Raw genomic sequence first — 27,283 nt, 5'->3', positions numbered from 1 at the left:
CATAGACACCCTATTCTGACCTGTCAACCCTATCCCACATTGCTGAGGGAAGCAGGGAAGGATTTGTGCCCTCTTGACATTTTCAGAGGTCGAATATGAAGTCTTCTGTCATRTTGCCAGCCCAGAGAGCTACATCCCAGTTCACTTTTCCAGAGGACTAGTCATGAGAGACTGAATGTGTTCTTTACAAGATTATCCCTTTAGCAGCCTGCATTACTATTAAAGGCATATTTGTTTTTCTTTTTTTCTAACTCAGGGATTCTTTTCCTGCCTTGTTCTTCTGTATGCAAGGTTTTTCCTGGACTACCTCTGACACCAGCTGTAGTCTTGCAGTTGACTTTTCTGACCATTAGCTGTGGTCAGGGAAATGTCACCGAAAGTTCATCTGCTGCCTCATATTGATAGCAGAGGTAGGCAGGAAGGGGAGCTTAAAAAATTACTGCTGTGTCTGCACATTCTGGTAGAGAGCCTTTGAAGACTCAAGATGAGTCCTGCTTCACTTGTGTCCAGGGTAGATATTTATGCAGATTTAAATGTTGCTTGCTATCTTTGCCCAAGTAGGCCTGAGCTTTTATTTGGCTTTTCTGTGATCTGCACAAAATGAATGGAAAGCATGTTCAGGTTCAAGCACGTGTGTATTTACATACAGCTCATATGACTTGAAAAKAATATTTTTTGCTTTTTGCTCTTTGCTCTTCATGGAAGTGTGGTGGTCAGACTGCCCAGGTTGCCACATAGCAGGCATCAACTGAGGCTTCGCTGGTGCCTCAACTAGCTGGGGAAGTTATTTGCATTATTGTAGTTACGGCAAAACAGTATCCCTATCATAGATTTTTGRTTTATCTCAAAGTACATTTCACAGCTTGTGTAACTTTCTCTGGTGATTTCTCTCCATAACCAAGTTTACAAAACCAATCTGAGCAGGAGCTATTTGCCCCATTTCTGTAGCAGTCTATAAACTCACTCACCATGGTTTTCAGTTATTATTAATTTATTCTGCAAATTATTCTTCATTCAATTCTGTAGTCCAGATCCCATGTATGATGCCCAGTGTGTTCAGAATTCCTGCCATGTGGACTGAATTCTACCTCTTATCCCATTCATGTGAACCTAGAAGGAATCTCTGTATTTTGCAGAATGTGTCTTAACACCTTCTGTGGCTACTTAATTTCATTCTGTAGGAAAGAGCTTGGAAGGCTCCACATGCATTAGAAGTAGTTTATTACATTACCTTTATGCAAGGCCTTTTATTTTTTAATAGTTTTTGACACTTCGTTATGAACTCAACAATTGAGAAATACTTAATCACTGATTTTAAGCTAAAAMTCATATGAGCAGATTATTTTTCACAAGACCTAGATGCAATACTTTGGAGTTACTAACTCTTTGAGCTTTGTTTTCTGTCTTCAAAAGACTTGCAATCTATCTTTAAACTGAAGTTCTTTGACTTTKCTGTTTAGCTTGATAGTAATTCAGACAGTTTAAAATATGAGTATTTCAGAAATATGAAAAGAAATTGTTATGATCCCTTCAGCTAGTTCTTAATAAAAAATACTATATTTTTTTTTTTAAAAAAAGCAAGCTACTTGCAGCTTCAGGGAAACTGTGAGGAGCTACTGACACCGTCATCACCCTCTCTCTCTGATTTTACTGTGGGACATGAGCTTYGTGTGCTCCAGAGGAGCCAGGCAGAGTGAGAGATTCCTCCAGGGTTAGTGTGGTCCTGGACAGCAGAGGATCAGTTTCTTAAAACCTGATCCATTTTGGCTCTGGTTTTAAACAGGGTCTGAGGGTGCGAGAAGGTCTATTCTATGGAGAGCCGCAGTTAATTCCTCAAATTGTGGTTTTCTGTCAGTAGAAAGATTGATCTTTCTCTCCAAGTGTTCCTGTTCTCATGTCTCTTACATGGAGCAATGTATGTGTCCTGTGGACCTGCAGGATTTGCAGCCTTGCATGTGCGCAAAACACAGGTGCAGATTAAGGAAAGAATTGCAGCTTCCTTTGACATTAAAAGATAGTAAAGGGGATTTACAGTTCATTAGCRTTGCCCCCCATCCTTCCAACCATTTCATGTATCTCTTCCATGTTTCACATTCCCATAAGGGTCCTGGACATCTTACTATCTGTTGAAACTTGTAAATGGCATTTTTTGGGGGRTTGGTTTTGAATCATGTTTGTGGACCCAACTTTAAGAACCGTGACTAGAAGTGGAACTTAGTTTGACTAGAAATGTGCCTGCATTACTCTCCAGTGGCTGGCAAAATTTTCAGGTGTTCACAGTTCCTGGGTCCCTGTGCTGTCAGACAGAGTATGGCAATTCACATTGCTTTCTACGAGCTGGAGATCTGCTCCACTGTGTTGGAAGATGCAGGAGGCAGTTGCTGCAATGTGTTTGTTAACTTAGATGGCCTGAAGGGTTGTTCAGTGAGAGAACTTCCATCATTCTAATTCATTCTCTGAATGTTCTTTCTCTCCACAGCTCTGAAAAGTCCAGCTGCATTTCATGAACAAAGAAGGAGTTTGGAACGGGCCAGGGTAAGATGCAATGTAATCTTTAGTGTTTTGGGAAAGTCAGGAATAGTGTATCTTGTGTTTTGTGCATCCTGTAGCTGTCARTGAGATGACGAAGGGAATTGTTCATATTCTGGATGTAACAGAGTGTTCTGTAGTCAGAGGTGTATTGGATGCGGTGTTGTACAGCTTGCATGTGGTGATTGTGGTTAACCCTCAGTGGACTAATTGTGCCTAAAACCCATTGAATATGGTACCTGGATTTTCCCTAGAGTCATCTTTCTAAAAGTGACTGATACTCTTCTTCCCTGGTATCCACGCACTTGACATTTTTATTTTTATGGTGCCTGTTTTGCCTTTAAATGCTCTTATCATGTGGAGCTCAGTTCCACCTTTGAGGAAGGTTTTTCTGTTACCTGCACATGCCATTGTTTATTTAGGACACTAGAAATTGAAAACTGAACAGGGAGGATTCCCCCCCCCAAAATCTTGTGACACTAAAGTCACAGACTTTGGCTCTAAAGAAAGAGGAAGCCAGGCATCACACTTCATGTGCCACCTTTTCTGACTGGGGGATTTCTTGATAATTTCTCTTCCTCAAAMGGCCTCTGGGGATATTTTTTCTGATTAGCCTACAGTGGAATGAAACTTGTTATGACTAAATTTTGTTTTAAAAGTGAAAGCAATGTAAGTAAAAAAATAACAGCTGTGATTAAGATGTGTGAGGAAGGCCCTTTAAACTGGAAGGATTGGAACAGGAGATTTTGCAACGGGGGACCAGTGACCAAAGGGCTTTTGCTTCTTTCTCCTCTTTTTTTCCTAAAACCTTAAGTTAATATTTTTATACGGGCAGCTGAGCAACTATGGTGCAATTTTCTGACTGACTTAATACTTTCTTTCTCTGAAGGTCCATCCTGATAGCCAGTACTTACCAGTCTATTACCTACTGCTTCCAGATTGCTATCCCTAAGCAGTGCAAAGAGTACCATGTTGAGCCCATCAGGGTCATCTCTGTCCGTTGCTCTGTAGTGCAAAGACACAGCTAAAAGCAKCTCTGGAAGTGAAATAAGCCTTGTCACAGCATCTGGATTCTGCCCCCAAGGGACTGTATGGGGTCTTTAACTTGACAAATAACATATCTTTAATCAAATTAAAGAGTATGCCCAAATCACAAGTCAGCCCTGAATGCTGGCAGTACATGAGAGTATTTTCTGTGAACAAGGGAACCAGTGCATTTATCTTTAGTGTAAAAGGAAATCTCATGGATATTACACTGCCACAAGTTAGCAGTGGTGCATCCAACAGGAAAAGAGGACTTCAGCTCTGAGGAAGTCCTTCCCAGTTTCTGTTGTGTGAGGCAGCATTGCACAATTGACTGAGGTAATTACAATAAATGGTCATCTTTGGAGTAAGTTCATTCCTGGGTTCTCTGGGACAGGAGATAGGTGCCTTCTACATTCTGTGCTTATTGAGATCTTAGTAAAAGGTAAAGATAGTTGTTTCTCTTCTTAGTGCTGTTTGAGATTATCTCACTCCTGTGTCTGATGAGCCTAAAGGTGGTTCTTGCTTGTGTATTTTTGCTGCAGACAGAGGACTATCTGAAACGCAAAATCCGGTCCCGGCCAGAGAGATCAGAACTGGTTAGGATGCACATTCTGGAAGGTAAGGCATATGCTGAACAGGAAAACATCAACAATAAACTTTATCATAACTACCTTTTTAAAAGCTTTCTATTTTGCCTCTGACCTCCAAACCTTCCTTTCACTTGGGAGCAAGCAGCAGATCATGCCTGTTGCATGATTCCTTGGGTGGGCTTAAATTCTGCTTGCTCAGAGATTATTCTCAGAAAAATCTGTTGTGTGAATTCAAATTGTGCAGTTTTGTGTAGCTGAACAACAGTGAAATAGAATGATCATACATTGCTCTTTTACTAAAAGGCACTGTAAAGTCCAAGAGGGAGTGAGGCAGATTTGATCTGATTAGTAAGCACCTCAGCTTCAGAGAGGGAGAGCTGTGCTGCTGCTGAGCATCAAGCCCTGGGCACAACCAAAGGGAAAAGATGGATGAGAGTTGAGTGGCATCAGTTTGAGAACAGTGAATTTGTCACAAGGGCTACTGCAGTTATCTTTATAACCTAAAYAGACATAATATCTATCATATCTTTATAGCCCATAGTTATCTATTGTTACCTATCAACTATTTTTCTGTACTGTTATCTGCTATTATCTCCAGTTACCTTTCTGAATAGAATGAAAATACTGCTGAATGGGCATGAGTTGACCATTGTTGTATTGATGCCTTTTTACTTACTTTSCCCCAAACAGAGACCTCAGCTGAACCCTCCCTGCAGGCTAAGCAGCTGAAGCTGAAGAGAGCCAGACTGGCAGATGACCTCAATGAGAAGATAGCGCAGAGGCCAGGGCCCATGGAGCTGGTGGAGAAGAACATCTTGCCTGTGGAATCAAGTCTGAAGGAAGCTATTATTGGTAAGGTCAGAGGAGGATCTTGGTGGAAAGCATTTCCCACATGTGGCTGTGATTACTAACCAGTTCACCTGCATGTCTGAGAGAGTGCAATCCCATGGCTGGTCTTGTTTTCCTGGCCCAGAATCACAGGCTTTCAGCCTAAGGATTCTAAAAAGCAGAGCACCYTCTGGCCCAGATAATCCTGTGGAGACATTAAATTATAGGGAATGTGGACATTCCAGAATAATGTGAAAGCAATTGTATACCCTAGACTCAAAAGACTGTTGAAGATTGTATCCCCTAGATTGTCTCCTTAAAATCCCTCTCTCAATATAACATGTCAACAGCCTTGGTCAGGGAGAACCCACTGACTTAGATCAGGAGGGGAGACAGAATATAAACAGGTGYGATGAAACAAAAGATGTCTGTGAACTCAAAAAGTTCAGAGGATTCAACTCCTTTAAAAATAAACCAGAACAGATGTGAATCATGCCAATGCCATTCCAAGGGCTGAAAGGAATGCTGAGGAATAGCCTTCCCACTGCCTCAGCAGCGCTTTCCCATCTCCCCAGACTGAGTGGTTATTCATCCCCTCAAACACGCACAGCTACGTTAAAGACAAATGGGACATAACTGTGAGCAAGATGGAATACTTTTCATAAAAAAGGAAAAGGACRGTGTTGTGGGTGACTCTGTCACCAGAAGAACAAGTAGTGTTCACTACGTGTTCAGTACAGAACAAGTAGTAGTTGAGCAAGGGTGAACTTGTGAACTGAAGCATAAGAGATGTGGCTTCCTTCTGAATGAGCAAAGCACGTCTCTGGATTCCTCTTGATTTTAGGAGAGGTGCAAATGACAGTATTTCCCTGCTTAGCAGGATTAATTTGAGAAATTGTAGTTTAAGATAACATTAGTACATTACAAATGCACACTCACGTGTATTTATCTACTGGACATGTATGTAGATGGACAGAAATGCTAATAGCAGCCGGGGCCACCACTTAATCCACAGCCTTTGTTGCTTGTAAGACTGGAAGACAATTTGGGATTCTGTCTTCCAGGACAGAAGAATCCAAGAGAGAGTCTACTTTCCACCACGTAGGATGAACACTAAACAAATCATGGCTAAGCCTTACATTGTGCAGTCTTCTTCTTTGGTGCCAGATGATAATGAAATAAGCYATGCCACAGAGCTGAGTTTGGGCAGACCTAAGTATCTCTTCTTATACTCACTGATCTTTTGTGGCTAGAAAGCAAGGGAAATGTTCACCCCAGTTTGCATCATTTTGTTCTACTGATAGGTAGTGAATGTAAACACTTTAACCTGATCCAGTCTGGGCTCTGTTCTCTCATGTTTAGCTGGTGCTTTAAGCACAACTCTCTCCATGCTGTCACTGTCTTTGTGAAACATCTAGTGTCAAGTGAATTAATTTTTTATCCCACTTTACAGACCACAGATGATGTTTGTGTTTTTAGTTGGACAGGTGAACTACCCTAAGGTTGCAGACAATTCCTCCTTTGACGAGGACAGCAGTGATGCCCTCTCCCCAGAACAGCCAGCCAGCCATGAGTCCCAAGGGTCTGTCCCATCACCGATGGACTCCCGGGAGCCTCTCCCTAGCACCACTGGCACCTCACTAGCTCAGGTAAGAATGTGGAGGTGTCCTGCAGTGCTCTGGAGCTTCATGCTGATTTGTGGCAGAGGATTCTGAAAACTGAACTGAGGCTTCCCTAAGAGGTATAGGCTGTGAGATTTCACAAGGGGTCTTATCTCTGTGTGGTGTCAGTGATGTCCTCCTCTGGTTATTCATAAACTGTCACAATGGTGCCATGTGGGGAAGAAGGCAGCCATTTCTTGGTGACACAGTCTGTGTGCATCAGATCCCAGCAGACATTGCTGGGAGATACAGGTGGGGGATTTTGATTCCTCTTCTGCCCTAAAAAGTTGTGCTCCTTCTCAGGGACAACTGAAGCAGTGGGTTAAAGGAGTCTGATTAAAGATTAGAAGCCTGTGCTCCTTCCTTCTAAGTGGACAGGAAGGAGTACACTTCCAGCACTCTGTTAAACTATTTTCCTCCTCATGTGTGTATTCATTATGCCTTTTTCTATCCTTGCAGGGTTCCTCCCAGCTGCAGATTGGCACAGACTCCAGTGAAACTCTTTTCCTGCCTGAGCAGCCACCTCCGCCACTGCCACCTCCACCTCTTCTGCCCCCTAGTCTTACCAATGGAGTGGCTCTTACTGCTGCCAAGCCACCACCAACACTCATTAAGGTACTGTTTTGGCTGATGTCTTCATTGTTGTAGTCTGAAGGAAGATAAGATAGCTACTTTTAAGCAGTTTTGGAGTTAGAAGAATTGGATGTGAAGAAAGGAAACATTTCTCACTAGTGTCTTCATCTGACGCTAATTGTAAAACATTTAATAGGGTTTTCTGCTCCATGGTGTATTCACCTTCTGTAAAATGGGTGCTGAATGCAAAATATTTTGAARCAATCAGTGGTATCTATAATTGGAGTCAATGAGTCTGCACTGGATGAGCAAATGATCTGGTGTGCTGGAAAAGATGACCTGCATTATGGTGCAGTGTAAGCTGCTGCCAGTGCTGTGTCTGTAATGTTACCTCAGTTAGARAAGCATGGAAAGACCCTGAGGTGAACAAATTCGAGAGTTGCAAAATTAAAATCCCAGTGTGCTTCTGGTTTACATGGAGTGTTACATTGTATCAGTGTTTCCATTCTTACTTGCTTCCTCCTTTTCTTCTAAATAGCAAAGCCAGCCCAAGTCTGCTAGTGAGAAGTCTCAGCGCAGTAAAAAAGCCAAGGAGTTGAAGCCGAAAGTCAAGAAGCTTAAATATCATCAGTATATTCCCCCGGACCAAAAGCAGGACAAGGGAGCTCCTCCCATGGATTCATCCTATGCCAAAATACTGCAGCAGCAGCAGCTCTTTCTCCAGCTTCAGATCCTCAACCAGCAGCAGCAGCACTACAACTATCAGACCATCCTGCCAGCCCCACCAAAGTACGGGTCTGCAGTGGCAGCTCTCTTAGGAAGCACTTGCTTCCCCAGCACTGTTACCAGAGATGTGGTGTTCTGGGTGTGAGGGGTGGCCGCAGGCATGACACTCAATCTTGTAGGTTCCAGAGGGCCTCAGAAAGAGCCGGTGCCAGATGAATCAGACAAAAGCAGTTGAAGTGAGTCGGCTGGCACAGCAAGGGGCGTGGACGTAGTCGAGGGCATTGGTGTGCTTCAGTGTCTAGGGCAGCACTAGTGATGCAGATGTTTCTGAACGTGTATGTTTGTCAACATTGAGGGCCTYTGGTGTCTTTCCACTGTGGTTTTGATGTCTGTGTTCTTTCTTTTCCTGCAGGCCTCCAGGAGAGCAGCAGGGTGGTGCCAGTGCCCCTGCTGTACGCAATCTCTCTGCCACAGTCAGCAGCACATCTTCAATATCCTCCGGTTCCAGTGGGCTGATGAGACAAAACAGTAACGCTGCGGTGGGCAAGCCTGGCCCTCTCCCTGCCAACCTGGATGAGATGAAGGTAAATGTCCTGTGAAGCTGCACAGACCCTTTTTGCCGTTGTCAGCGGGCAATACTGAATGATGTTGATGCCCCAGATCAGGGCTGAGGTGGACTGACAGGAGTTAGGCAAAGCAGCTGGGATTGCTACCCTGCAGTCTGTACCTGAGGTGCAGGTTCATCGGCCTGCAGGATGATCATTTTAGTCCTTTGTCTCATGGCTCTGCTAGCTGTTGATTGTTGTTCAGTTAAAAGTGTACGTTCTCTTACCATTGCCCATTTTTTCCCCCTCAGGTAGCAGAACTGAAGCAAGAGCTGAAGTTGAGGGCCTTGCCTGTCTCGGGCACAAAGACGGACCTGATTGAGCGTCTCCGAGCTTACCAAGAGCAGAACGGTGCAGCTGGCCAAACAACCCCCACTCCCAAGCCCAGCACAGCAGCTGTCCTCCCTAAAGCTGCCGAAGTGGTGGTGGCCTTCCCAACTGCCAGGCTGAGCACAGGGCCAGCCCTGGTCACCACTGGAATTGCACCAGCAGAAGTAGTTGTGGCCACAGTTACTGGTGGTGGCGTGATGAAGTTTGGGAGCACAGGCTCAACTCCTCCTGTTTCTCCAACTCCTTCTGAGCGCTCGCAAATGAGCACAGGGGATGAGAAYTCAGGCACTGGAGATACCTTTGGAGAGATGGTGACTTCACCTCTGACCCAGCTCACCTTGCAGACATCTCCAGTGCAGTTCTTGGTGAAGGAAGAAAGCTCTAAGTCCGCCTCCTGCAGCATAAACGCGGCACCCAGGTCAGAGCGGTGTAGCACTGGTAACAGCAGAGATGCAGAAGTTAGGGACAAAGACCAGATGCTGCAGGAGAAGGACAAGCAGATCGAAGAACTCACCCGCATGCTGAAACAGAAGCAGCAGCTRGTTGAGATGCTTAGGCTACAGCTGGAGCAGGAGAAGCGCTCTCAGCAGTCACAGCCAGCCCCAACAGCCACAGGAGAAGGAACAGCCCTCACCTCCAAACCAGGAGCATTTGGCWCTCAGGTCAAGAGTGAAAACGGTTTCCTGAGTTGCCAGTCTGCAAAGCAATCCAGTGGCCAAACAGACCAATTCAGCCCTGCACCAACCACTAGCCAAATGGACACTTCGAATCCAAGCCCAGTGCCAAAGAAAGCCGTGATGGTGAAGCAGGAGGTGCCAGCCGCGGAAGCAGAGCCACCATGCCAGTCCCACAGCCCGCGGCTTTTCCTTGGCCAGCAAGGGAGCGCCCTGAGCAACCTCATCAAGGCCACCCCACCCCCCACCCTCATCACTGACTCCACAGGGACCCACATCGTCCTCACCGTGACCAAGCAGAGTGCTGAGAGGCAGGGCCTCTCTTCCCATGGGAAGGCAGGGAGCAGTTGCCCACCCTTGCAGGTAGGCTGGGGTCAGATCCCATTCTRCTGCGGGCAGTTGTGTTCCTCTCTCCTCTTCCCACTCCGGTTACCGTAGGATGACTTAACGGGGTGGAAATTCAGTGCAGTAATCACTGAAAGGGCTGAGTTGCTCACTACGGTGGCTGGTAGATTGTGGCTTTGTAAAACAGAGCAGTGTAAGCAGATGTTCAGCAAAAAGACTGGAATTTGACAATGATGAGCTGTGTACAGCAATGCACGACTGGCTCTGTGCATCACAGGCTGTTCAGCATTCTTCCAAACGCACAGTTCTGCCTTTTGTCAGGCAGGATCTTGGGCTTGGACGACAAGGATTTGCTGCCACAGTTCACTAGTTTTTTAAAGAACAACTATGCCCATGGTAGTAAAATGAGCAGAGTGTATTTCACCCCTCGCTCTTTATTGTAGAGATTGTAGTTGGAGTGATAGATGGGTTGTCTTATCTACCAAGAGCTGAAATCAGACCCTGAGAGCAGACTGTTTGCTTTCTGGCTGCTCTTTATTTTAATGCGTGTCAGTATTTCAGTGTTAACAGTCTTTCATCAGAGATGATTTACTATTCCCCTGCTGGCATGAGCTCAGCACTTAACAGAAGTGTTCCGAGTGTTTCTTCCAGGAAGGGATAAATATGCCTAGGTTTTATGGCATAAGTCAAACCCCAGCACCTTCCATGACATCAAAGATAATTTTCGTTCTCAGCTGATACATTTCTTGCACTTTTTGCAGAGCAASTGGCAGTGTCTGCCATCAGGGACAGGCACTGAACAGGCTACGTTTGCTGCATAGCAGATGAGATATCAGGCAGCTGTCTAACATCAGCATCCAGTGTCACCATGATACCCTAGAGTATCTCACCAGAGCTCTGCTGCTGCTCCATAAGGGCACAAACGTCTGTGTCAGGTCTGGCAGCCCTCTAGGCATGTCATGGGTAGCCCAGGGATTTAGACTGGTACTACCTCCTCTCTTAGGACTCTGAATTGCACCCAATCTGATTTCTCTGCTCAGTGAAAGAGGATTGAATTTCATAAAGAATAAAGAGTGGGAAATACCAACTTATAAATCCTRTAAGAAACATGAGCCCTTTGTCCATGTCATGTCTGGGTAATAACCTATTACGGATACCTGTTTCTTTTTAGAGTGTACAATCATCACCCGCTAAAACTTCCTGCCAACCGCCGTGTCAGGTACCTGCAAACACCCCTCAGCAGCCCATGCAGCAGCAGCAGCAGCAGCAGCAGCAGCAGCAGCCCAGAGGACCAAACCAGTCTAAGGTAGCTCACTGTCTGCTCGCTTTTCTCCCTTGGTTTTGTTTGTCTGCTGCCAGGGTTTGTAACCCACAGGCAGATACCAGTGGGTGTTGTCTGTCGATTAAGAACAACGAGGGGCCAGAGTGGGCAGCCTTGACTCACAGAGGTGTTCCAGGTTCTTGAAGGAGTGCTACTAAACACAAAAAGTGGCTGCTGCATGGAGAGAGGGTGGTGTGGACAATGTCTGCTGCAGAAGAGGCATGGGAGCTCAGAGGGGTAAAAGGGCTGTAACCTTTTACTTGCTAGTATTGCTGAGCATGCTGTCATTTCCATCTCACTTTCTAGCCTGCTTAGCTGTCTCTCTAACCTGTAATTAAGATACAGAAAGATTATGAAGACTTTTTAGAGCTTGGAGGATCATTTCTGAGTCAGTTTCTGGAAAGGATATGAAGACAGAAGTAATTTCTAGTATATTTAGAGGGAGATACCCTTTGCAAAGGGTCAGTACCTTGGTTTGCTTTGAGACCTTGGAGAAAGTCCAGAAGGTAAATGAAGGCACCTTTTTCCTCAAAGTCCCTTAGCCTGTGTGCCACAGAGGCGTCTGTCCTGACTCTCCCAATACTTTTACCTCCCTGTGGGGTCAGAAGCCAGGTCTGCAGGTGGTTACAGGGCAGCTGACCCACACCATATTGTCTTTATCAGCAKGTCCAAACCTGCAGCAGCCTTTTTTCCCCAATGATTTCCATAAGCTGTCCCTGAAAATTGATGCTTCTAGCAAAACCTGCTCACCTAGTGTATCAAAAAGTGCATCCTAGTGGCCTATGCCACAGCAATAGTTTCCGGTCCTTCTCAGGAAGAAGGTGGGCCCCAGCCAGCAGAGCTGGTCTGAGGTTGCTGCTCTACCTGTGGGTCACAGAACAGATAGCAGTTTTCCAGAGAAAACAGGATGGGCAAGGGCATCAGCACGTACCCAGGTTGGAAGTAGCATTCAGCTGCTGCCCAGGGTTCACTGCTCCAGGGGAGCAAGTTTCCATGTGGGTCATGCATAGCTGCTGTAGAGGCAAAGGCCTGATCCTCGTTTCAGCTTATCTGCGGGCAGTTGTGTGCTGATTCATCTGGTAAAGCTGAGTCATGAGCACCACTTCCTGAAACACTTGGGGTTTCCTTTGGAGTTCTGGTGCTGCTGAGTGCTCTGGTGCTCTCTGCCCACCATCAGGCTGTGAAACTTGCTGCTAAGTGAATTTGGCTTGTGACCCCAAAGCAGGTAGAAGACAGGCTCTGGATATATTGCACAGAGTAGGCTGAACACACAAAGGAAGTGCCCTTACTCCCCAAAGTGCTGGAGGAATCCTCCACTTGGACAGATGAGGCTCTCCCTGTCCAGAAGTGAGAAGGTGGTTTGTGGTGCAACTGCTTTAGCATTGGAAAAATCAGCTAAAGATTTCCAGCTGTAAGTTGGAGGGGAAACTTGTCTACTTCCCCTGCAGCTAGGGCATAATGCACAGAGTCCAGGGAAGAAGGCAGGCTGCTGGGGGCAGAGCAGTGCAGACCTCTGTGCAGTGTTCACAGGGAGAGATGATGGTCTCTCGAAGCAGCTGTGAGACAGGAGTTGATGTAACTTTTCCCCAATTTGCATTAATTTCCTTTTCTGCCTTCATTCTAAACAGTCCTCAACGCAGCCTGGCTCTCCTGCTGCCCCTTCTCCCTCCCAGATGGACCTGGAGCAGCAACAGCACACACCGCTTTTTGGAACATCTCCTCTTCCTGTTCCCTCGGTCCCAATGAAAGACCCACCACCAGGCTATGAAGAGGCCATGAAACAACAGCCAAAGGCCCAGGTGAGAGCAATTATTTTCCCCTGGAGCAGTGAACCCTGGGCAGCAGCTGGTTTCCTCGGAGAGCAGATGAAAAGTTGCCATTGTGAATGTGCTTAGTTTCTTGATGTGGGCCAGTGATAGGGAATGGAGATAGAACTGCACCATCCCAGYTGAATTTCCTCTGGGGTAACAGACCTTTCCTCCTTGGGACAAACCATAAATCACAGGTAAAAATCCCAAGCCACTCATTGCCATTGCTGACCATACTTACCCAGCCAGTAACAGCCTGGGTTATAGRGGACCCGGTGTGCTCATTCTTGCTAGAAAGCAGTCCTGTCCCTCGGGCAAGGGAGGAGAGCCAGCAGCCCAGGTAAATAGGAAGCTAATCCTGCACTTGCTTTCCCCAGGAGAACGGCTGTTCCAGCCAGCAGATGGACGACCTGTTTGATATCCTCATCCAAAGTGGAGGTAAGGAGACAAAGCCAGTATTTCCCATAGCTCCTGGATCTGAGTCTGGGAATTGTAGAGCACCAAGTAGACAGTTTGTCATGGCCCTGCTATTTTCTCTGGTATTCCTTCYAGTGCCTTTAGCATTGGCAGTAGTGATTAAGGCACTGAGGGAGATGACAGTCAGGCCTTAATATGATTCTGTGATTCTTGATGGCTCTGCTGCATCAGATCCGGTCACATCGCTTCTGAGATACTGGACAAAGATTGAATTCTGTGGAGGTGGGCTGAAAATTCCCCATAGCCAGGCAAGCACAGGCACAGGATGAGTTTCCTTATCCCAGCTGGTAGTCAGTGATGCCTTAGTCTAGGGGGGTCCCTGTGGCCCTGGTGGGTGGGAGGGATCCTCTTGGTGTTCAACCAGACTTTGCCTCACCTGGCCTGTTTGTTCCCTGTTTGTACAGAGATTTCTGCTGACTTCAAGGATCAGTCATCCCCAGCTGGGAAAGAACCACCTGTGGCCCCAGCCTGTTCCCCACCGCCCGGCAGCCAGCCCTCCTCAGAGCTGGCAGTGCCAGGGTCCTTGGGGCAGCCGGTGCCTGTGGGCCGGCTGGAGGACTTCCTGGAGAGCAGCACCGGCCTCCCGCTGCTGACGGCAGGCCACGATGGGCCGGAGCCCCTGTCCCTGATTGATGACCTCCACAGTGAGATGCTTAGCAGTTCGGCCATCCTGGACCACCCGCCTTCACCTATGGACACCTCGGAATTGCACTTTGCTCATGAGCCGTCTGGGGGCATAACCCTGGATCTGGCTGAGGCTAACTTGGACAGCATGGACTGGCTGGAGCTGCCAGGGGGGTCTGTCATGAGCCTGGCTCCCCTGAACACTGCGGCTCCCAGCCTCTTTTCCACAGACTTTCTTGATGGACATGATCTGCAGCTGCACTGGGATTCTTGCTTGTAATTCTGTGAGCAGAGACTGAAGGGAATGGGAGTGGGAGGGCACAGGCATGCAGGGGGAAGAGGCCAGTCAACCAAAAAAAGAAAAAAGAAAGCGCTCCTAGTATTTGTACTCCTCCCCAACAGTGTCCTTCCTGCATGAAGCTGGCAGTGGACTAGGCCAGGGCAGGCAGAATGGCTGCTGGGGTGAAGTAGGAGAAGGAGGCAGGAGGAGCTGTGGGGCTGGTGGCCTCCTGCCCACTCGACACAGCCTGACCCAGCCGGGGTGAGAGCAAAGCCAGCAGTCGCTCTTCCTCCAGGCAGGAACAGCAATGGCAGCGCATTGTTCCCTAAATGTGGGACAGAGCATGACTGGGACTGAGCTGTTTCCAGAAGCAGCACTCTGCACCTTCCTGGGACTAGCAGAGAAAGGGGGTTGTGCTGCCCCAGCACCRTCGGTCTTAACGGTTGTGGAAGGCAATTCTACCTCTGGAGCAGGACACAAAGGCAGGAGGGCTGCCTGGGGCTCAGAGCAGCTGCCCTCTGTACTCCCTGCCRTCTGTCAGGGGAGGGTCTGATCTGCTGCAGGGCTGGGAGGARCTGGGCAGAACAGGCAGTTCTCTAAATGTAGCCAAAGGGAACCAGGGCTCCCCACCAACCTGGTAATGTCTAATATCTGGTTTCCCACATATTGCTGAGCTTGGCAGAGGCCTGCGAGCCTCTCTGCTTCCTTCACTTGCTTCGGGCTGCAGAACAGTCTTTTAAGGTGCTAAAATTAGGTCCTTATAGGTTAAAACTGCTGTCAGGCACAGCCCATTGCCCTCAGCTCCCACAGCACCTGTGACATCCCCAGGTGAGCAGGGCAGTTAGCCTGTGGCTGGGACTAGGAACATGAAAGCACCTGTGTGTCCTGGGGAGTGGGCGAGGGGTGAGCTGGTAATAAGTAACATATCACYGGGGGCCATGTGCAATCTGTCTCCCTCCTTCACTGTGTTGGTGCCTCACTGTACATGCCTCAGTGGAAAGCAGCAGCTRGGGATGGATGTTGTATCCAGTAGGTGAGGAAGGGGAACTGGGACTGCAAGGGGGTGTGTTGTGTGGCACAGCACAGCTGCTGGCTCAGTGACTGTGAGGGCCCCTTCCTGGGGAGRAGCCTGAAAGCAGGTATTTGGCAGCTGACCTCTGTTCTTCCCTCCCTCCAGTCCCACAGGGCAAAAGTAAATGGCTGCTTACTGTGAGCTGGTGCTGTGTGTCCCTGTAGGGYCCCACGCTGGTGCCTCAGCAGAACTGCATACTGAGTGGGTGGACAAACCCCTAATATCTCAGAGCCATGAAGGTACTATTCTTTGGGCAGGATTCTGTGGTGGAGCACCAGGCCTGTGGCTCTTGTGCTGTTACTCCTGTTAATTTACAATTCCTGTGTCAGTAGTAACTCATGGCCATACTGACCAGGTGGGACATGGCTTAGGTGGATGTGGCCACCTCACCACAAGGCTGTCCCTGCTTTGGCCTTGAGCTGGCTCCAGGCTGCTCAGTCTGAGTGAGGTGGGGGAAGCTGTGGCTCCGTAAGTCACATTGGACTGAGGTAGTGACCTGCTTAGGCAATGAAAGGATCAACTGCCMTACTTCTCAGTATCTCCCTGAGGATGCTGTCCCCACCTTTCCCCCATGCTGGGCTGCAGTGCTTCCTGCTGCGGAGGGGTAGCTGTGAGCCACATGCTCCTTCCCTGCACCTATGGTACCTGGCCCTCTTCTCAGGGGGAGGCTGTGGCACAGGGGTGCCGGTTCCTCTGCTCCATGGTGGGGCAGGTGAATGTCAACCCTGGGCTATGTGCTCTCCCTCAGCCACTGAAGTGGCAGCTGGAGGGGGTCATGCCTGTTCACAGCTGGGAAATACTCCTGCCTTTCTGAGCCCTATTTGCTTGTTAACTGCATGGGGAGCCACTTTCTTAATCATTTGCAGGGGGAGTCTGCTGGCAGTTTCCTTCCTTTCTGCCCCCTCCTCTCTGTCCCTGAGCTGTAAGCAGTCGGAGCTTCTTATCTGCCTCCCTTAGTGTCCAGGTTGGGGAGGACATCACCTCCCTTCCCCTTCCCCACAGGCCTTCTATTGCTCAAGGTACAGGGTCACATCTTAAAAATCAGAGTAAGAGACTGCTGGGCACGCCCTCTACCCTCCTAAGGCCTTCCTGAATTCTCTCCTGATGCAGCCCTCCTGCTCACTGGGAGCAGTGAGTACATAGCTGTCGCCTTACAGAGCTCGCACCAGCTTCCGCAGGGCAGCGGTCCAGCTGTGGGGTCAGGAGTCAAGGAGTTTCTTAGGAGGAAAGTATGGGGAGAGTAAATCTTTGAAATGCCAAGGGGAAGAAATGAGGCTGCCTGTTTGTCAGACTCAAGCAAAATCAGGTTTTTTAAGCCCATAGGTCCAGTAGACCCCCACAAAAAACACCTGTGTTGTTTCTTTTATACAAATCTTTACAAATCTGCAGCCAGCAAATAAAGAAGGAAATAATCAATAAAGCGCAATGAGCTCCTAGAGGAAGATGGGAGCACTCTAGCTGCAGTCCTGGCCTGAACCAGCCCTGGTTCTTTGCCCTGGGCCAGGTACTCCAGTCATTGGCAGAGAGATGTCAATGCCTGTTAGCAATGTAGCCCTTCCGAGAGGTTGCTGGTGAAAGGCTGAGCTCACAGCTACTCCTTTTCACCTTTACCCCATCCACCATCAGGTGTGAAACTGTAGAAATCCAGTGACCCAGATTTTGGCCAGAATACYTGCATTGGCTGAAGGGCTGAAGAAACTCAAGTAGTCCAGAGGATACAGAACCATGAGCCTCATGTCCCAAGGAGCCTGGCTGACTTGTGAAAGCCCCTCTGCACAAGGGGCTTCTGCCAGGGAAATGAATGATGACCCTGTGCCTGCAGGCAGAAGGGAAGGTGGTGGCTCAGCCCCAGAAATGTTAGAAAGTCTTTTCCCCAAGCAGCACCCAGAGCAGGCTTGCCCAGTTCTCTGCTTTCTTACTATTATTTGTTTGAATAATAGTTCAATAGTTCTTTGTCAGAAGAGGTATTCCCCTGGACATACATTTTTGCACCCACTGGGAAAAATGAAGTCTGATGTTCTGCCTCTACCTTGAATGTAATCCTGAATCTTTCTGCTGTAACCACTACTTGTTTGTAATGTGTATTTGACTAGCACACACTCTCCCTTCCACTATGCAGCCAGTGGTGAGGGGTGATCAGCACTATCAGTGCCGGATGGTGTTGGGGCATCAGATCCAGAGCGAGTATTCAACTGGAAAAGGATAAAAGTGACAAGTTAATGGGGGGAGAGAATGGATCTTTAAATTGAATTATTTTTTCAGTTACAAATATTTGAAGAAAAAAAATCCATTTTATTAAAAAAATTCCAAACAGTCAYGTGCTCAAAAACTTCTCTGCTAGGCTGGTGGGAGGGCTTGGGGCCACTATCTTTTCCAGCTAAGGGTGGGTGATCCCTTTGAGTCTTTCTCAAACCTGAAAAAAGCAGTGTAAGTGGTGGTGCCTCACCCTTCTCAGCCACAGGGAGATTCCCTCAGTGTTTGGAAATTACCTACTCTGCAACCAGAAGCAGGTTTCACCAGGCAATCAGAGTCTCCCCCAGCCCAGSCAGGCTGGTTTGGACTCCAGGTGGTGGTGGTGTGACACTGCCACATTCCAAAGGAAATTACCTTCACGGAAAACACTCAATTTCAAACCCGTACATATGCTGCASCTCCCACCCTCCCATGAGCTTGGACTTCTGAACAGTTCTCCTAAGGGCCTGTGCCCTGTTACTGTCCCACTTTCCAGCTAAGCCTACACCTGCTTTTCCCAGAGATGCTTCTTGAACAGACAACACTGCTGTTCCCACCACCCAGCCCTGCTTTCTGCCCGCCTCTCTCCCTCTCTCTCCTAAAGGCTGTTCTCCTCCTGCAGTGTCCCTACAACCCAGTTTTCAGTATTTCTGGGTTTTCTGGGGCTCCGCTGTGGACTTGCACTTAGGGAGGGCTGGTGGTGCAGAAGTGAGTCTGCCAGAGGGGCTGCCACTGCTGGCAGCAGAACTGGCTCTCCCYGGCTGCTGCCTGACCTTGTAGGCTGCTCTGATGCAAGGAGCTCCCTCAGTGCCAGTGCAGAAATGGGCTCACCATTGTGAAATGGCAAAAAGGAAAAATTAAACAGAGTCCTGGCCCTGTCAAAAAATAAGACAAAGCCCAGCACTCTCCCAAGACGCAATTTTTATTTACAAACCCACCAAATAAAGGAAAGTAAGAATATAATGTCATCCCATCAGTAGTTTGTGCTCACAGACAAGCGCTTTCAGTAGAAAGTCACAGACTCCATATCCAGAGCCACCACCACAAAGCAGCAATTCTCCACTCCTTACCCCACTGCCATTGCAAGGCGAGGAGGACGAGTTAGTCTCCCTGAGCCAGCTCCAACCTAAACCTTTGTCCTGAGCTACAATGGTGCCAAAATATACATGTTCCTGGAGTAAATTTACAGATTTTTGGGTTAACAGTAAAAATCATCTAGAGACTAAAATGACAGCATGAAACACCCTTGTTTAGGGGAGAGGTGACTTTTGTCTGCTCCCAGAGGAGACAAGGACCATCCCCTAAGGCTGTTACAGTGGTAACAGACTGGTAAACTTGGGCAACTCTTGTCAACATCCACACACCAGTGCCAGGGAGATGGGATGAAGCTAATGCCAGAAGAGTTCCCTCTTCTCAGCTCCAGCTCCAGGTCAAAGGAACTTGTCCAAGTGTCCCCTGGCAGAGGGGAACCCTTGGCTGGCGTGGGGAGGGGGATGTGATCTCCCTGCTACTGTACAGCAGTGAGTCTCACCAGCCCAATTCCACATGCAGCTGCAGTGCCAACTGCCAATAGCACCAGCTCTCACGGATCAAAGCCACCCCACAAGGGCCATCTCTTCCCCACAGCCACAGCCACACTCAGACTCCCTCGGCCTGTGGGGCAGCACGCAATGGCTCCAGCTAGGCTGCTGCCCTTGGCACTGGTGGGGAGGCAGGGCTGAGGAAAGCAGAAGATGTGGGCGGCAGAGATGTGGAAAGCTGGGAGGGGGCACTTGGTTTTTGTAGCCAGAACACACTCATCTCTTTGCAGCATCACCCTTGACCATTACCCGCCTCAGGTCTGCAGCTCAGCCTCTCRGCACTGCTGCCATCTGTCCCAGGTGGTCTGGCAGCTCCCGAGAGGGATTTTGTCACAGATACAAGTGGGAGAGGTGGGGAAGGACAGGGGGTGAGACATGAAGGTGTGGGGGAGAGGAGTGTGCGCCATCGAGAAAGTCCCCAGGATGGGGCAGGGTGGAGGGTCACCCATCTATGTCCCAGCTGAAGAGATGGTGCTTCACAAGCATGTCCTGCACCCCTTCCTTCAGTGGCTTCTTCTCCTTCTCCTGCAGGATGACACAGAGACCAGGGTCAGTGCACCACACTCAGAAAGGGGAGGTTGTTTCTGCGGCAGAGCCCAAGCAGGTTGAGGACAGACAGAGCAGCTTCCTGTGCRAACTCCACACCTTTGTACAGCTGGCACAGGGAGAGGCCCTGCGGTTTGGAGAGCACCAGGGAAGGAGAGCCTGCCATTTCCCTCTACCACAGCTGGGCAGGGCAGGAAGCCCCATCTGCCAGCACTGCCACACAGCTCCTGCTTCATAGCCTGCCCTGGCAGGGAAAGCAGCCCCATCCACAGCCTCTGGAGCTGGCTCAGGAGGAGGTAGAGGATGGGCTAGAGCAAAAGGCCAGGAGAGAGAGGCAGTAAGCAAAGCTCCCGGATGAATGAGGGAATGAGAGATGCCACCTACTCACCTCCCTTTTTATTGGCAGCTCCCAGTCCTGAGAGAGGCTGAAGGCAAATTTGCAGAGGACTCTGCAATGCAAACAGAAGAGAGCAATGTTAAAGCAGACTCCCCCAGACCACACTCGCAGCCTGTGCCCACAACTGCTGCCCCCAGGCACACAAATACACAGTCTCCTCAGCTTGTCCTGGCATGCCACTAAGCTTACAAGGATGAAATTCCTTGGCTGATGGTATTGAAAAGACAGCAGCAGTCACTCATTCCCTATTTCCCCCTCCTCGTTGGGCTTCGCATCCTGCCAGGCCAAGGCTGTAAGGAGGAGCTTGCTCAAGTGCAGCCCCTACAGAGCTTGGTGCAGCAGCACAGGGAGGAACAGGCAGCCCCAGGCTCTAGGAGACCACAGACACGCCTGGCTGAGGGCTGCACATAGCTGGCAATGACAGATTTGGAGGTCCCTCTCCAAAAAGCAGACCCCTGCCAGTAGCACCTCAGAGTTCTCCCAGCTGAGGTCCCACTTCAGCCCCCTCCCTCTCCCTGGAGCAAGAGAAGTGTCCTGCAGCAGAAGTGCTGTAAGGGGTTGGCATGGGGGCATCTCCCTTGCTGGCTGGGAGAAGTATGACATAAGACATGAACCAGTTCCACTCAGTCCTTYAGCTGTGCTCAACTGGCACTGCCCCATGCTGTAAGAAGGCAGCTGTGGCATGGCAGCCCAGAGGTGGAGGAAACCCCCTCCCACATTCAGCAGCAGACTGATAACAGACACCCTGAGGTGTGCACACACAGGGCTGCTCTGGCTACAGATGCTCCCACTGTTGCCCGAGGCAACTGGGTGGTGCAGACAAAAGCCAGTTCCCACTGAACAGCAGCAGCAACCAGGCTGGAACAATGGGGATGGTAGTGGATTTGCCCTCCATCTTCCTGGGACTTCACCTGGCTTGCCAGAGCGGAGGAGGGCCAGGAGCACGGATGCCAGGAGCCACATGGAAGTGTGCCCTGGCTTCCAAGTGACTGCTTTGTGTGAGATCAGGCACTAAAGTTGCCTTCAGCCCCTAATACCACTCCCTCATCTAACCAGGGAATCAGTGGGTGACTGACTCCTTCCCAGCAAATGACAGTCCAGCTGTCTCCCTAGCCCATTCCCTGCTCCCTGCTTGGACTTAGAGTGGCTGGCAAAGGACATGGAGAGCAGTGGGGTGGAAAAGGCAGTGTCTCCATCAGAGTAGGTGCAGAGCAGGAGGTAGCTGGCAGGCAAAGGATGGTCCCCAGGAGCCAAGCTCTGCTCCTGTATCAGGCAGGCACAGTGCCTCAAGTTAAGCTGTCAAGAGGTGCATTGCTGCTTCAGTACACAGCAGGAAATCTCTGCAGCTGCATATCTGGGYCACCCACGCTGCAATTCACTGGAGAGGACCCAAACCTAGCCATAGTGAGTACCATCTCCTGCAGAGGAGGAGGAAGAAATCCATTCCAGATACTGGCAAGGCCCGTGGGGACACTTACCTCAGCTCACATTTGATCTGCACCCAGCCAGGACTGCGCAGGAATGACCAGGGATGGAACCACTTCTCAACGGTCTGTAGGCTTGAGCACAGCACCTCCAGCCACAAATGCAGCACCTGCTCACTGCAACAACAGGGAAAGGCAAACTCGGCTAAAGCCACAGAAAGAAACCCCAAACCTTCAGGATAGTCTATTTTCAGCCCAAACCTTGACCCCCAGCAGTGGGAACAGGATAACCCAGTAAACATGTGTGAGCGCTCCATGCAATAGGAGTTCCTTTTTCCAGCCAGGAATCAGGCCAGCACAATGCACAAGAAGCAAGTCTCACCCAGTGGCTGCAGTGAGGGGGGGGAAAAAGGTAGTGCTATGGCCTAAAGTAGATTGAAACCTGTGCTGCATTTAAGCCCACTCTGTCCCTTCCCAAGCTCTGTGCACCCACAATGCTGAGGGTATCAGGGCCAATGACTCACTTGAGTCCAACACAGATGAGAGAACGAAGCTTCACGTCCATCTGTGCATGTGCAGCATCGTGTGTCATGTTCACAGCCTGAACCGCCTGCAGGAAGGGAACATATGGTTACTACTGGGCAGCCATTTCAGCAACACAGGCAAATGCTGCCCTCCCTGGAGCTCCCACCCTCACCAGTTCCCCTGCTAGCACCAGAGAGGCCAAGAGAAAATCTGGGAGACTCTCAAGCATCTCCCTCCAGTAGATTCAACAGGAAACTTCCACAAGGTAAGAGYTGGGCTCTGGCTTGGGAATCACTCACCCGGTAAAGCAGCTCTTCTGGAGTGAGGACTTTGCCATCTTCATCAAGCCTGTAAAGATCACAGCAGAGACCCAGCTAGCTCCGGAGTCACCCTGGGTACACGCAGACCTTTCCTGCTTTTCCCAACAGCTCTCGTGCTACTGCTGAGGCCACAGGTGCCCCCCAAAGCCGTGAGAATCCTGATACACATCCAGAAGTGAACACAGGAGCCCAGGGGACAAAACAAGAGCCACTGCCAGCCCCAAGTCAGCACAGGCACAACAGTCTGCATACACCACATCCTCAGGAGGAAGGGGCAGACTATGACCCTTTCCAAGGTGCAGAGCAGCATCAGTTAGATGAGCAAGCAGGAGCAGGGCACAGACCTGTAAGTCTTGCAGAGCACAAGGCGAGAATACACGGAGTCAAAGTCCCGTTCCACTTCCCGGCTTGCAGCCTAGAGGAGCAGAGGGACAGTCAACACACTCTGTGCCCTCACCCCAGCCCTCTGGCAACACTGCCCCACAAAAGAAACTGGGATATCTCACCTCTTCAATGAACAGCCAAGGGTGGCAGGCCCCCCCCAGCAGAGATGGCTTCTTCAATCCATGTTCAAATATGGACTTCAAGGCTGGACAGAGTGTCCCTCGCACCAAGTCCGTCACCCCCTCTGTGACCGAGTCATCTCCAGCGATGGAGTACTGAGGAACAGGAAGAGCCAACTTTCAGCACACTGGCAGGGGACAAAGCATGGCGGTGGTCCACTCACCTACAGCTTCCCTGCTCAGACCAATTCCTCTCCCAGGAGCCCACCAGAACCCCTTCCTCCCCTTTACCTTTAATGCTCTTGCATAAGGCCCCATGTTCTGTGCTACTGCAGAGGATCTCCTGGGACCTTTGTGCTTTTGTGGTGCCCAGGTGGTGCCCAGCACCTCCTGGCAGCATTTAGCATGTAGGAATGGGATGGTGTGATGCTGACTGAGCTAAGGTATGGAGAGGAAATTGCACTGAAAGTCTCTGGGACTCCGTAAGCTGGTAAAAGTCAAGACAAATAGAACCAGACAGTAATTTCCAGGTCAGGGGGTATACACCACTTTGAGGTATCACACTAACGCTCTGTTAACACTACTGTAAGTCGGATCCTCTCTGTTTCCACAGTTAGGAAGTGTCCTAGGGTAGCTGAGTATTTGTATTCCCATCATCTGCTTATGTTACAGGAAAGGTAAACAATCCCTCTGTAACTGTACATTAGTTGAGACTGCTCTGGTTTGTTTTGTGATATTCCTCCCTTCAAGGACAGTGGGAGGGAGAGGTACAAGTTGGACACATTTCCTGGAGGAGTCTCAGGCTCAGCGGCGGGGAAGAAGCTGCCTGCTCCCTGGGACTGCTCCTTTTTTTCCCTCTTCTTTGGACTTGTTTTTCCCTCGATTTTTTTTTTTTCTTCATCATCTGAGAATTAGAAGATTCCAATGGCGCGACAGGCGAGAAAGATCCTCCAGTGAACCACCGGAGTGACTCTGTCCAACCCCTCTGGGGGCCCTGGAGGGAGAAGCCACTCCCAGGAGGGAAGAGAAAGACTTTAAGATCCAACAGCTGGTCCCACATGTTTGTTGGGGTTTTTTTTGGGGTTTTTTTGGTATTTTTTTGTTTGTTTTTTGTTTTATATTTTTTCTTTTTTTCCCCCTCTCTTCTTTGTGGGCATATTATTTTTGTTGTTGCTGTTGTTTTGTTAAATAAATAGGGTTTTTTTTCTTTTTCTTTTAACTTTCTTCTCTGTGGAAAAGTTTGTCTCTAGGACCTGGGTGGGGAAAGGAGGGGGGTTTGCTGGAACTTGGGAGTGTTTGCCCCCATTAAATTAGTTCAAAACGTGACAGGGGGAAAAATGCTCAGCAGTGCAGCACATGTTTATGCACAGAGAGGTGATCTGCATCTAAGAGCCAGCCCTGAGAGAGGGGGAAGGAAGCAAGTGAGATGTCAATAGTGATTTCTCTCTGGGYGCTTCTCTTGGGGGTCTTCGGTCAGCCTTTGAGCTCTTCCTCACTTCTCAAATGCTGAGAAGAAGAGGGAGAACCAGGCCTTCTCCACTAACCCTGAAAACTGCTTAGGTCAACAGCTGATGATGTTTGTAACATACTACCCCAGCCTTGAGGACATATTGAAGTATCTGCTACAGTTAAGTGTCATCTCACCACTGCCAGCTGTAAAAGGAACTAAGACAAATGGTCCTCTTGAGCACAGCCGCTTGGGGAGAATTCACTGTCATGCTCACAAAGTATGAGCAGGATCCATAGGTACAGCCTCAAAGTAGGAAAAGAACACAGGCAGGGGGGAGCAGACAGAAACTGCCCATGGGATCCTCCTGATTCTCTCCCTGCTACTTTCGCATCTTTCTCAAGGTTAATCTCCAGGATGCTTACAACCCCAGTCATTCTACATAGGTGCCCCTAGCAGCCCTCTGGRGCCCTCATTCTCCACTTGGTCAGCATGAGGAAGTTGAACAAACAGGCTTAGGAATATACAGTGCCTGATCACATCACAAACCACTCAAAGGCCAGAGAAATCAGACAGACTGAATGAGGCAAATCTATGGCTCTTTACAACTGTGTTTTTTCAGTTATGACATAACCCCTTTTTCTAAATGTGGCATTTTTTGTAGATGTGGGTCTTTTTAAGTACCTCTTTACTYCGCTCATCCAAGATCTCCACAAATTTTGCAGGAAACCAACCTACAAAGAATGAACAAACAGATGAGCCTGATAAAGATACTGAGAAATCCTTACACAAAGCCCAGTGGGAGCTGAGAATTAATCAAGGTTCATAAGGCTCAACCCCAAACAAGGAAGCAAGCAGCCTCAAAATCACAATAATTAATTAAGGCAGCTGTATGAGAAAGCCAATTGCAGGACACTGCCCACATGCAACGATGGTGACATGTACTCAACCACCCCATGCTAGGAGGGTGGAGCCTAAACTCTCTGCTTGCCAGAAGTAACCAGGTCACTGCTGTATGACTGCACTCATACATTTCCTTTGTCCCTGGCAGGTACTCTGGGTACCTGGCAGACCCTCTGCTGTCAGAGCAATTGTTGTAGATGAATGGATGCTCTGCATCCGGCCCCACTCTCCCCAGTGCAACCCATCCTGTTCTCACCTCTCAGTCCATTCAGCTCTCCCACCCAACAGTGCTCATCCTTCTGGGATATGATCTGAAAAAGAGGGAGTGGAAAATACCATTTGAAGAGGTTGCAGTGGCAAGAGGGCTAGAGCTGCCTGGCTGTGTGTCCACAATGAGGAACTGCTTTCTTCTCAACTGCTTTGCCAATGCTCTCTTCTCACATGGCCAAGGGCCTTCAAGGGCACAAAGCTACTGCAAACATCCTGTTCTCCCCAATTTCAGATGGGATGCCCACAGCTAAAATGCAAATAGATGCTTTTACAATCTTGCCACAGCTCAGTTTGCAGTGTTAAACTGGGACTCGGGTTGGACCCAAATACATCTTTTGCACAACTTAGGGCAGCCAGGAAAGGGACTTTGTGGTGGCAGTAAGAACAACCCACAAGACAACACTCACAGGAACACACTACCTCATCCCCAGGCAGCCCTCAGGAGCACCAGCTGCTTCTGCTGGGCTCTTAACTGTGCTCTGAACTTATCTCCTTCCTCCTTTCCCTGCAGGAGAGGTAGTGCAGCATCCCAAACAAGCTGGGTCTGCATGTCCCACCCTGATGCCTGTCCTCTAGGCTGACACACCGTAATGATGTCATTCTTGCGGAAGCCCAGCTCATCATCATCGTGGCGCTCAAAATCCAGCAGTGCCTTGGCTCGTCGGCGTCGGTTGCGGGAACAGGCCACATAGTTCTCGTGATCCTGCTGGTGACTTTCCATGCTGTAGTCTGGAGTCAGATCCTAGCAGGCATGAAGATGAGAGCAGAGAGGAATGAAAAGTGACAGGTGACTTGCAGCTATCTGCCAAAGYTTGCATGCTCCTGTTCCCAAACCTTTTCCTGCTGCTAGCCAGCAGACAACCTCCCAGCACAGGGATGGCTTAAGCAAGCCTCACCCTCCAGCCATTCCACCTGGCATGTTCTTTCTCAAGCCCATACTTCAGGAGAGTTTGAACAGCCCTGTCCCATGRTGGACACTCAAAATCCATGCCTGGAGCACAGAGCAGCGCAGATCCAACTATTTCCACTCACAATGCTGCAGTTCTTGGGATCCACACACTGGAAGTGCCGTGCCACCTGGAGAATGGCCTCACGCAGGTCAGCCACCAGCTCTGTCTGCTTGATGTTCTTGGCTTTCAGTGCCTCCAGATCATCATCCCCTGGTGAGGCCCACACAGCCAGAGGGAAGGCAAGGGAAGGAAAACAAGTACATGGTATTTACTTTTTTAACATTAAAAATCATTCGTTCTGAAGAAACAAAAAAAAATTAACATCCGAAGTACCTACACTAAGGCAAGTACTTACTGCCCATCTATTCAATAATGTAAATAGCAAAACCCAATTTGACTGCATCAAATTTTAAGGAAATGGTACTTCAAACCACATATGGAACTGGAGTATGTCATCTTTGATCTGTCTGGTAAACTCATTATACCAARGTACCACTTTAGAGAAGTGTCTACAACATATAGTCAGCTGAAGGGTGGGACGTAAGACTGGGGAACTTGCAATAATTCTCTTCAACTGAAATTCTCTTGAAACTGAATCAGCTTTTGGTTGAACTGCTTCTGATATCTGTATAACTCACAGGCTGAGAGCACATTCTTCACTGAGTTTTGGAAAGATTTGAAAAACCAAGATAGCCTACTTTCCTGTGCCAGTCATGA

At 48.9% G+C, this 27,283-nt stretch overlaps 2 protein-coding genes across 5 annotated transcripts in view; one reads left to right on the top strand and one right to left on the bottom strand.

Annotated features, from left to right (window-relative positions):
- The window catches only part of MRTFA (myocardin related transcription factor A), a 79,197-nt gene extending 61,413 nt beyond the window's left edge, over nucleotides 1-17,784 (top strand). Inside the window, exons 4-15 of the mRNA XM_057386557.1 lie at nucleotides 2,480-2,535; nucleotides 4,098-4,173; nucleotides 4,836-4,997; nucleotides 6,453-6,622; nucleotides 7,094-7,249; nucleotides 7,746-7,996; nucleotides 8,346-8,517; nucleotides 8,790-9,905; nucleotides 11,059-11,193; nucleotides 12,837-13,007; nucleotides 13,394-13,454; nucleotides 13,898-17,784. Coding sequence (XP_057242540.1) covers nucleotides 2,480-2,535; nucleotides 4,098-4,173; nucleotides 4,836-4,997; nucleotides 6,453-6,622; nucleotides 7,094-7,249; nucleotides 7,746-7,996; nucleotides 8,346-8,517; nucleotides 8,790-9,905; nucleotides 11,059-11,193; nucleotides 12,837-13,007; nucleotides 13,394-13,454; nucleotides 13,898-14,397 — 3,026 coding nt within the window. The 3' untranslated portion in view covers nucleotides 14,398-17,784. The remainder of the gene's footprint in view (nucleotides 1-2,479; nucleotides 2,536-4,097; nucleotides 4,174-4,835; nucleotides 4,998-6,452; nucleotides 6,623-7,093; nucleotides 7,250-7,745; nucleotides 7,997-8,345; nucleotides 8,518-8,789; nucleotides 9,906-11,058; nucleotides 11,194-12,836; nucleotides 13,008-13,393; nucleotides 13,455-13,897) is intronic.
- The window catches only part of SGSM3 (small G protein signaling modulator 3), a 32,656-nt gene continuing 20,884 nt past the window's right edge, over nucleotides 15,512-27,283 (bottom strand). For all 4 annotated transcript variants that reach the window (XM_057388857.1, XM_057388869.1, XM_057388864.1 and 1 more), the window contains 11 exons: nucleotides 26,649-26,776; nucleotides 26,203-26,358; nucleotides 25,603-25,657; nucleotides 25,128-25,177; nucleotides 23,000-23,152; nucleotides 22,838-22,908; nucleotides 22,473-22,521; nucleotides 22,173-22,258; nucleotides 21,703-21,825; nucleotides 20,216-20,276; nucleotides 15,512-19,806 (listed from right to left, as the gene is read on the bottom strand). In XM_057388857.1, coding sequence (XP_057244840.1) covers nucleotides 19,723-19,806; nucleotides 20,216-20,276; nucleotides 21,703-21,825; nucleotides 22,173-22,258; nucleotides 22,473-22,521; nucleotides 22,838-22,908; nucleotides 23,000-23,152; nucleotides 25,128-25,177; nucleotides 25,603-25,657; nucleotides 26,203-26,358; nucleotides 26,649-26,776 — 1,016 coding nt within the window. In that variant the 3' untranslated portion in view covers nucleotides 15,512-19,722. The remainder of the gene's footprint in view (nucleotides 19,807-20,215; nucleotides 20,277-21,702; nucleotides 21,826-22,172; nucleotides 22,259-22,472; nucleotides 22,522-22,837; nucleotides 22,909-22,999; nucleotides 23,153-25,127; nucleotides 25,178-25,602; nucleotides 25,658-26,202; nucleotides 26,359-26,648; nucleotides 26,777-27,283) is intronic.

This window comes from Malurus melanocephalus, unplaced genomic scaffold, assembly GCF_030028575.1.
Source record: "Malurus melanocephalus ecotype Western Australia unplaced genomic scaffold, MMel_1.1 scaffold_17, whole genome shotgun sequence".
Classification (NCBI taxonomy): domain Eukaryota; kingdom Metazoa; phylum Chordata; class Aves; order Passeriformes; family Maluridae; genus Malurus; species Malurus melanocephalus.
This window is presented reverse-complemented; position numbering and strand designations above follow the sequence as displayed.